Source organism: Neopsephotus bourkii, unplaced genomic scaffold (assembly GCF_033783945.1).
Source record: "Neopsephotus bourkii isolate Nb327-2 ecotype Australia unplaced genomic scaffold, CSIRO-AGI_Nbou_v1 NB_1156, whole genome shotgun sequence".
NCBI classification, from domain to species: Eukaryota; Metazoa; Chordata; class Aves; order Psittaciformes; family Psittacidae; genus Neopsephotus; species Neopsephotus bourkii.
The window spans coordinates 36,335-46,362 of NW_026901642.1; the positions used below are offsets into that span (position 1 = coordinate 36,335).

The 10,028-nt window shown below is 42.9% G+C and overlaps 1 protein-coding gene across 1 annotated transcript in view; it reads right to left on the reverse strand.

Moving 5' to 3' along the window:
• Nucleotides 1-9,526, reverse strand: part of LOC133217868 (transcriptional repressor CTCF-like) — a 30,884-nt gene extending 21,358 nt beyond the window's left edge. The window contains exons 1-8 of the mRNA XM_061363670.1: nucleotides 8,622-9,526; nucleotides 7,786-7,956; nucleotides 6,643-6,776; nucleotides 5,083-5,203; nucleotides 4,142-4,291; nucleotides 2,485-2,645; nucleotides 1,893-2,075; nucleotides 1,380-1,515 (exon numbers count right to left, since the gene is read on the reverse strand). Of these exons, the coding sequence (XP_061219654.1) occupies nucleotides 1,380-1,515; nucleotides 1,893-2,075; nucleotides 2,485-2,645; nucleotides 4,142-4,291; nucleotides 5,083-5,203; nucleotides 6,643-6,776; nucleotides 7,786-7,956; nucleotides 8,622-9,402 (1,837 nt within the window). The 5' untranslated portion in view covers nucleotides 9,403-9,526. The remainder of the gene's footprint in view (nucleotides 1-1,379; nucleotides 1,516-1,892; nucleotides 2,076-2,484; nucleotides 2,646-4,141; nucleotides 4,292-5,082; nucleotides 5,204-6,642; nucleotides 6,777-7,785; nucleotides 7,957-8,621) is intronic.
• Nucleotides 9,527-10,028: the final 502 nt, after the last annotated feature.

Consider the following 10,028-nt stretch of genomic DNA (forward strand, 5'->3'; position numbering starts at 1 on the left):
ACAAGCCATTTGACCACACTCATCCTATAAAACCCATTTGCCACAGAAGAATTTCAAATATGCATTCTCTAGCCAGAAATATCCCTGTTCTTCCAACCTACACTCCTTGATTAGGTAGATAAAGCACTCCAGATGAAAGCCTAATTAATCAACAACACTGCTTTTGCAGACTCATGTTTGAACTAGCTGGTCTCAAGTCCCTACTTGGATTTTACTGTTCAAGACATGACAAAGTTTTCCCTCAGGACTATGCCTGAGTTAGAAACATAGAATAGTTAGGGTTGGAAAGGACCTTAAGATCATCAAGTTCCAACCCTCCTGCCACGGGCAGGGACACCTCACACTAAACCATATCAGTCTTCTCCAAATCCTGTGTAGCCAGTTCTCCCGAGAGCTTCCTGAGGAGGCCTACGTTCTCCCTAGTCTGTTTTTTATTTGCTTTGTACCTGTAGAATCCCTTCCTGTTATCCTTAATATCCCTAGCAAAGTTTAATTCTAAGTGGGCCTTAGCTTTCCTAACCTGATCCCTAGCTTTCCGTACAACATCCCTGTATTCTTCCCAGGACGCCTGTCCTTGCTTCCACTTTCTATAAGACTCTTTTTTCATCTGAATTTTTCTCAGCAGCTCCTTATCCATCCAAGGAGGTCTCCTGGCCCTCCTACTGCATTTCCTTCTCGGGATGCAACACTCCTGAGCTTGCAGGAGGTGATCCTTGAATATCAACCAACAGTCTTGGGCCCCCCTACCCTCTAGAGCTATATCCCATGGAACCTTACTAAGCAGGTTCCTGAAGAGGCCAAAGTCTGCTCTCTTGAAGTCCAGGGCAGTGAGCTTGCTGCATGCTCTTCTCACTGTCCTGATGATCTCAAATTCGAGTTCTTCCTTCACAAACAGTACTGCAGCAAGGGGGATCACTATCTGCTTCAGTTTGTCATGTCTGTTCTAGAGAAACTTACAGTAGCCATGATATTACACCTATCTGCTGAAACAAGCCTCCATCCTGCGCAGGATCCCAGCCATCAACCTCCAGGCAGCTTTTCTTAGTGAGTTTAAGGACCACCTCTCAGGACCATAGAATGGTTTGGGCTGGAAAGGAGCCTAAGCTCATCCAGTTCCAACCCTCTGCCACAGGCAGAGACACCTTCCAGTAGACAAAGTTGCTCCAAGCCCCATCCAGCCTGGCACTGAACACTGCCAGGGGCAATGCATTCTCCAGTGTCTCACCACCTTCATGGTACCCTCCATACTTGGCCATGTACTATCATTTTCTGCTTGCCAACTAGATAAAAGCCTTTCAAGAGCCAGAGCCAACCTGCAGAACAGGCAAACTAAGTGAATCGCATGCCTGTAGTTCTCAGTGTACTGAGCTGTTTCTTACCACTGTCAGAGGAGTCTTCTTTCTTAGACCGCATCTTTCTCTTTCGGCCACGTTTGCCCTTCTTTGTTTCTCCTCCATTCTCTCCTTCCCCACCATCTAGGCCAGAGCAGTTATCAGCATGTCTGGCCATTGTGTTCTACTCAGCAGAAGATTAAACACACAACAAAAAAATACAACATGCATTGATTTCAAGATCAGATATTCCAACTCTGTATTTTCAAACACATTCCTGGTACCATGTTTTGGGGTAAATTTAATTTCATTAACTTTTATGAATAAAAGTTACATTTTCCCATTGCTTATGATGTCAAATTGAATAAGCGCTAGTACTAATTCTGTATTATACCAGGTCTCCCCATATCTTTTCCTCTCAGAAAGAAATGCTTTATTAAAAAGATTAATACTATGCCCTGTACCTCACCCACCTTTCCTTTTGGGTAACCATGTTCCACTCCCCTTGGCTAAAAGCCTCTTTCCACCCCAATTCCACCCACAATTCATGTATTCCCTTACCCTGCGAGTGAATGTTTTGCCACACTTGGAACAGACAAAGGCAGCAGGGACAAAGTTGGGATCATGGTATCGTTTGAAGTGCATATCGAGCAGCTGTTTCTGACGGAAGGTTTTATCACAATGGCTACAGGCATAAGGCTTTTCTCCAGTATGGGTCCGTTTGTGCATGACCATATGCCGCTCCTGACAGGGACAAGCAAGATGGGAGAAGCAGCTTGAGAACACAAGACATGGATACAGAAGAGCAAGTTTTCAGCTAAAAGGAAGCCAAAACTTTTTCCTTAATATCAAGAAAAGGATGATTCTACAGCAACGTGAGAACATCTTGATTGATGGCATATTCAGTCCTAGCTACTTCCATCCTGGATGGACTCTAATCGCTTTTTCAACAGGAACATCGAGATTGTAGCTTAGGAGACATCTCTCTACAGGGGAGCACTACACCTAGAAGCAAAGGCCACTGAACTTTCCCTTCACACCCTTCAAAAGGTTTAGAGCACTAATTTGATCTTGACAGCTGGTTAAACTTAACAGCCAAGATCTCCACCTCCTACTTTCAGCTCCTGTTCCAACACCAGTCCCAACAGCTTACCTGTCTGCATGCATAATCACACTGGTCACACTTGAAGCGCTTCTCATTCTTGTGAGACTTCTGATGCTGTATGAGGGCATATCGCTCGTGGAACACGGCATCACAGTAGCGACACTTCTTGCCCTGCTCGATGTAGGAATGCTGCTTTCGCAAGTGGACACCTGGGAGCAAAAGAATCAGAGGCTTTAACCACCATGGCTTTCTAAGCATGAAAGATTAGCCTGAAGTTCCCTTGGAGACCTTCCCTCCACATTCTTTTGAGCTCAAGCCAAGAAAGTGAAATAGTTAATTTAGGATGCAACTAAAGACCTAAAAGACTTGTAATTAAAAGCAACAAGAACAATTTCTAGACAGAAAGGGCTTGCAGGAAAACTCCATCAAGGTTTTCCACAGGATTCTAGATTTATTAGTCACAATCTGTGCTAGTATGAAATACTTGCATTTGATAACATACGATTGTCTAACTAGAGTCTTGTGGACTGTTATAGAATCATAGAAACAACTAAGTTGGAAAAGACCTTTAAGATCATCAAGTCCAACCGCTAACCCAGCACTGCCAAGGCCACCACTAAACTATGTCACTAAGGGCCTTGTCTATGCTTAAGAGTAATCAAAATTGCCTGGATACAGCCAGAGGCCAGGTAATACAGCAGGGGAAAAAATTATATCCTGCAGGATTAGAAGTCAGAGTGACAGGGCTAGAAGGCAACAGGGATACCAGCAGATAATCCCCAACAGGGGTTTTAGTAATTTATTTCAGATCCTCCAGCTAAGAGCATACCACAGCTACACAAGGTAGTATAGGGTAGATTAAAGCATTATTAGAAGAAAAATTCATACCTAGCATCAGTTTTCCCCTGTTGTAAGTCAGCTCAATTGCTCCTGACATCAACTGATTGACATCCTCTCAAACTGCTTCTTGTTGTAGCAAGTTACACTTGCCTATACTGGAAGGGAACCTGCCTTCCCATTACTTGGGTCATGTTCTGTTTACAGACAAAGTTCTGCCAAATCATGTCTTCTTCCTTCTCCACAGCTTCTCTGGGCATGATATTTTTCACCTTCTTGTAGAACATGAAAGCTTCCCTGCTGGAATCACACTGGGTACTGTTCACTAGATCAAGACCTTCCTACTGCAAGGACTCAGGGCTCTTGTGGCAACTCAGTTTCTCCTACTCTGTCTGTGGCACACAGCTCCACATCCTGGAAAATTAAACTGTTTGGTCTAATTCAAACCTTTTAGCTTTATGAAAATATCTCTGCATGAAACTTAATGGCCTTCAACATGCAGGAGGTCACCAGATGTTCTTTAAGATCCCTTCCAACCCCAACCCATTCTATGATTTTATGCTTTTTTAGACCCCAAACCATATACAGTTGTAATCTCAGTCCAAGTTCAATAAATGCCTTGCATCTATAGGCTGAAAACAGTAGCGTGCCCTGTATGCTTGGAAAACATGCTACATTTTCAAAGAATGAAAAGAAACTGAAAGTTCTTACAGTTTGCAGCAGCTACTGTAAGCTGAAAGGTTGTATTACCAGCCACACACCTAAGCCTGTTCTTCATATTGTACAGTTACCACAAGTATTAGGTTAGAAGAGACAGCAGTTGGGTTATGCAAGCTCTAATTCTGGAGAATATCTGTGAGATACATACCCAAGTCACTCTTTCTTGCTATAACAGTATCACAGTGAGGACAGTGAAATTTGGCCACATTCTCTGTGTGCTTCTGCAAAATGTGCATCTTCATGGTCCCACTCTGAGTGAAGCGAGCATGACAGATGTAACATTCATATGGCTTCTCTCCTTCAGGAGAAAATAGCACAAGTACTTTTATTAAAGAAATCTCACCAAAAAGCCCCAAACAAAACAACATCCCAGAACTTTGAACATACAGCTAGCTGATAGAAATAGTAACTCTAGAAAGAGCTCAATGATGCATCTCTCTCTAGAGGTTTTAGCTCCAGCATGCTCCTTTCTGCAAAGAGACTCAAGTTCAGTCTTTAAGCAAATTAGTTAAACTATTACCCTTATTATCAGAAATGCATGAAGACTTACATGCAGGCTGCCAGACGACAGCAGGTGGAATCAGAGTTTTTTGGAGGCAGAGGTTCTGAAAGCTCATATATACATGCAAGGGCATTTCCTCCTCACCCCTCCAATTTTAGCAATACGGTTAATCTGGCACTTCAGTAGCATTCTGTGCCAAAACCATCCTTATGTATACTAAAGGAAAAGTTCAGGTCTTTACTAACATGCATGAGATGCTTTTGCAAATACACTCATGCATGAAATTGCAAATGGCTATAATATTCTGCTGGAAGCTGAACACTGATAATAGAAGTTTCTTCTGTTCCTACCACAAGTGCCTGTATTTTATCACCTCACAAACTGGAAATCAGAGTCCTCCAAGCTCATTTCTCAGTGCAGATTATAAATTTACTAGTGCTTACTTTACTATGGCGCATTCTCTTCAGCTGCAAACTTTATAAAGGTTTAATATTAAACTACAAAATAGCATTTATTTTACTGCTTAAGTGCTAGCACACATTGTACACAGCCTCAGCACTGACACTAAAACCCCAGGACATCAATACCAGAGTGGGTCCTCATGTGCCTCTTCAGTTTGTAGGTATCCCTGCTGGCATAGCTGCACAAGCTGCACTGGAACGGACGCTCTCCAGTGTGAGAACGGATGTGGCGTTTCAATTTGCTAACCTGGAAGTCAAGAACAAGACTGAAGTTAGCAGAGAGGAGCAGGTCAAATCACCAAAATACCAGAAATCAGTCAAGAATTTAAGGTAGTCTGGTTTTACCTTGTCACTAAACCAAATACACATTTCAATGCCACTCTCGCACTGCAGTCACATGCTCTTGCCCACTCTACTTCACCTGCCAACCTCATTCACAGCCTTGCTTGATGCTTGCCCCGCACTCAGTGCAACCTGATTTAAAGTCCTGTGTTCACCTTACTGTTACCAACCATCTCAGTATCTGAAGACATGTTAAAATTTCAAAGTATCCTGGAGAGACATAAGAAAGTGTTCTGGGAAAGCATAAGCCAGTGGAACATTGCAGGGAGTCAGTGTGCCCTGCACAGGATATTTTTCTCCACAGATGCTTCCTTGGGTCCTCTCCAGTTACTTTGAGGAATATGATAAATCAATTTCCTACCAAAAACAACAACAAAAATTTAGTCCTACAATCAACAGAATGACTGAATTCCTTTCCTCTCTTTCTTTTATTTAGAAAGTACAAACCCAGCTCAGAGGTCAACATAAACACAAATGTTAAGACATTCTCTAACTCCAGCCTGACCACACTGCTTTATCACCAACTTATATCTACAAAACGCAGTGTGAGCTCACAGAAGGACCCACTCGATTATTCTTTACCAATGCATACTATGAAAACCACTGCAACGCAATTTATTCAGCACTCAAACCACAAGGCTTCGAATTACAGCACTGCAGCCGCACTGTGGGTAAGAAAAAAAGCCCAAAGCCCCTACTCCAGCTCTCCCACTGCAGACATCCCTTTTTAAGTTATGCTACTCATCATCTTGCTCAAATTTCCTATCACAATATAAAAGCTATCCTTAAGGAACAATACTGCATAGGGGCAAGCATTCATAGCATAACATGATTTTCAAGGAAGCATTGTTTATTTGAGCAGATGTGACAATCATCCAATATTAGCAAAGCTGCTTTTCACCAATATTGAGGCTCATTAGCTTTGGCTACGGTCACCTTAATGACATAAACAGACTATGTGCAGAAGGCACATTTCTCAAGTGGAAGGGCACCTCTAGTCTGAAAGTACACCCAGTTGCAGGAAGAGACAGCTGCCTGCTTCAGCAGAGCATATAATTCCTGCAGTCACCTTAAAGGCCAAATAAGAAACAATGACAACAACTACTGTCTCCAAGGAGGAAACGGGTATCAACCAGGATTTCTATGCATAAATGCTCTCAAACTGTTTCCTCATTAACTGAGGAAACCTCACCATTTGCTTTCAAGAACAGACCCGATTTATAAGTTCTTTTACTCAGAGCCTTCTAAGCAAATCAAAGAGGAAATGCCTAAGAACAGAGTAACAGGTGGTAAACAAGCTTCAAAGCCTCCAAGGAAGTAACAGTGCTGTAACAACCAACATACCTCCACACTAGCATAATCACACATTGAACATTTGAATGGTTTCTCATGGGTATGTTTGTAGCGGCGATGCCGAACCAACTCTCCACTGGTCACAAAGGCCATGTCACAGTCCGGGCACTTGTGAGGGCGAGTACCTAATGATTTGCAGCAAAACCAGGAGACAATGACATTGAGATTTAGTGATAAAAGGAAAAAAACCAACCCCAAACTGTCCCATATTTTAAGTAATGGATTGAAAATCTTAGAGCATGATACCCTTTCAGTGAGGAAAAACTCCCTTATTTTTCTCTCACTTGGTGATTTATAAGACATAAGCATACAGAGAAAATGAGGGACATGAATCACACTTCTCTTGACATAAGGTCATAACAAACTGAAGTTTAATTACAGTTCAATTACCTGTAGTTTTATGCCAGAAAATTTAGTAAGGAGCAACATAAATGTGCTACAGTTCCTAGCCACAAGTTTTATTGGTCCAGTTTATTACCTATTCCTTGGGTTTTTTTTTTCCTTTTTTGTTATTTTCAGTTCCTTTATGTTTAGCTCCTTATTCTTATCTTAGTTTTCTGCAAGCAGCAGTGGCAACATAAAGCTCAGAACACAAATACCCAAGACAAATTGAACATCTCTACAACTACAGGTGATGCTGGAGCAAGCCCAGGTACAGTTTTATACCTGTGTCCAGGCAGCAAACAACTTGATTTGTATGAGAAACAAACAGCAATGCATGGTCCTCTTCATTAGGGTCTGTAGCAATAGGATAAGGGGTGTTGGGTTCAAACTTAAACAGGGGAGATTTAGATTGGATATAAGGAAGAAATTCTTAACTGTGAGAGTGACGAGACACTGGCACAGGCTGCAAAGGAAATTGTGATGCCCCATCCTTGGCACTGTTCAAGGCCAGGTTGGATGGGGCTTGGAGCAAACTTGGTCTAGTGGAAGGTGCCCCTGCCCATGGCAGGGGGTTGGAACTGGATGAGCTTTAAGGTCCCTTCCATCCCAAGGCATTCTGTGATTCTATGGTTTCTTCCTTTTTAGCATGTTCCATGAAAGGAATTGGATTCATGGTGGATCCATCCTGGTTCTCTCTTTGTTCTAACAGAGCAGATCCTACAGAAACAAGGTATGCAAGAGCAAGAGTACCTGTGTGAGTGTTTAGGTGGTTCCTCAGCAATGTGACTGTCCGGAAAGCCCTGCCACAGAGATGGCACTTATGTGGTCTTTCATCAGTGTGGCTTTTCATGTGGCGGTCCAAGTTGGAACGACGTGGACAAGTGTAACTGCACAGTTCGCACTGGAATGTCTTCTTTACACCTAGCCATGAAGGAAATAATCTTTAGTCTTGACAGTACTGTGGTCTACTGTGTAACCTAAGAGTTCAGCAGCGAAAAGGAAAGGTTCTTGGAGGTGTCACCACCATAAGGAACCAACATGTACCATTAAAATCAACTGCGTATGCTTCAGAACAATCACTGTCTATGGCTGGTTTGGTTTCAATTTACATTAGTATGCCAACATTCAATATTCCTTCTCCACTCTAAAAAGGGTTCCTTCCTTAACTTACAGCTTTAAGAAAAGTCAAACATACCTATTGCTGCATTTTGTACCATCTTACCTTCCCCAGCAACTGGTTAGGAAAAACCCCACAGACCTAATTATACCATTGGTTTCTGATGCAAATCGTGTGTACACAAACACATATGTATTGCAGTGAAGAGAAAAACCTCTTCAACTGTAGTCATATAAGAATACTAATGCCACAGCATCCTACTTGAGGAAAATTAGTTCCTCTATAGCCTAGATAGAGATGGGAGGTTTGCCCAGGAAACAAGAGCCGAGTGTTATTATGTAAAGAATAAGCACCACTGGGCATGCTTGCTTTCCTCCCACTTGGACCTACTCAGTCACTTCAGTCATACTGCAAGGTCCCACCATAACAAATGCATTTTCAAAATCCACTTGTTAGATGGGGAGCTTACCTTTCTTTTTAATTTTTGTTGGTTTAGGTGGCTTCATATTGCCCACCACCTTTTCTGCATTGACCTCAGACAACAAACCCTCCTGCTGCTCCTCTTCAAAGTCATACACAGAGACATCCACATCTTTGCCTTCCTCAGTGTACCGAAGCTTACTCTTCTTGTTTTTCTTTGTTTTTTTGGCTGGTGGCTGATAGTCTGGATCTTTTTGCCAATTAGGATCTTCCTGTGGCTGAAGTTCACCTTGTTCCAGTGTTTCCACCTCACCATTTGCACCCACTTTCACTACTTGGAAGCCTTCTGGTAAAGGGAGGGTGTGACATATCATGGGCTCTCCCTCTTGCAGGCCTCCTTTGGAGGCTTCATTTTCATAAGCTCCCTGAAGTTCTTCCACAGATGTGGTGGCAACAGGTACAGTCACTGGTACAGGTACTTGGACCAGTTGAAGCTCACCAAGGTTTATAGGCTGCTCTTCCATATTAACAACCTGAAGTGTAATGATCTGTGTGTCATCCACCGTAGGTTCCGTTTCCTGAGGCACTGCGCCTTCCATTACTTCAGTCTTCATTTGAAGAAGAGCTGGATCCAGCTGCTCCATCATCACCATCTGCATACCACTGTTAACATCCTGCACTACTTCACCCCCATCTGCTTGGTCTGGTGGTATGTGACAGCCATCGTCCTCCTGCCCACCTTCACGGCGTCTTTGATAGGTTTTTCTCTCTTTTCCTTTAATAAAAGTTTCCGACTCCTCCACGATAGCTTCAACTGCCTCACCTTCCATTCTACCTTCCTGCTGTAAAAACAAGAGAATGAATGCCACACACCATCCAGTGGAGGTTCAACAACTGCACAAACCCCACAGAGGGACAAACAGCCTAACTGAAAGCAATGGGCTCAACAGCAGCATTGTAATGCCATCACATTCAGAAACAGGATTTGAGAATGAGAGTCTCCACTATGACTATGAGCCTATGAGCACTGGAAACCAAGGCAATCACATAATGCTGCCTGAAGTGAGACAACTTGTCCTGGGTTCAGCTGTAACAGTTATTTTTCTCCTTCTTAGTAGCTGGCACAGTGCTGTGTTTTATACTTTAGCCTGAGAACAATGCTGATAACACACCAATGTTTTTAGCCGTTGCTCAGTAATGCTTATTCCAATCAAGGCCATTTCAGTCTCATGCTCTGCCAGTGAGGAGGGGCACAACAAGCTAGGAGGAAGCAGAGACAGGACACCTGACCTAAAGTAGACAAAGGGGTATTCCATACCACAGCACATCATGTCCAGTATATGGACTGGGAGGAGTTACCCAGAAGGCCCAGATCGCTGTTCAGGTCAGGCTGGGTATCAGTCAACAAATGTTGAGCAATTATACTGTATATCACTTCTGTTTATTGTTGATTTTC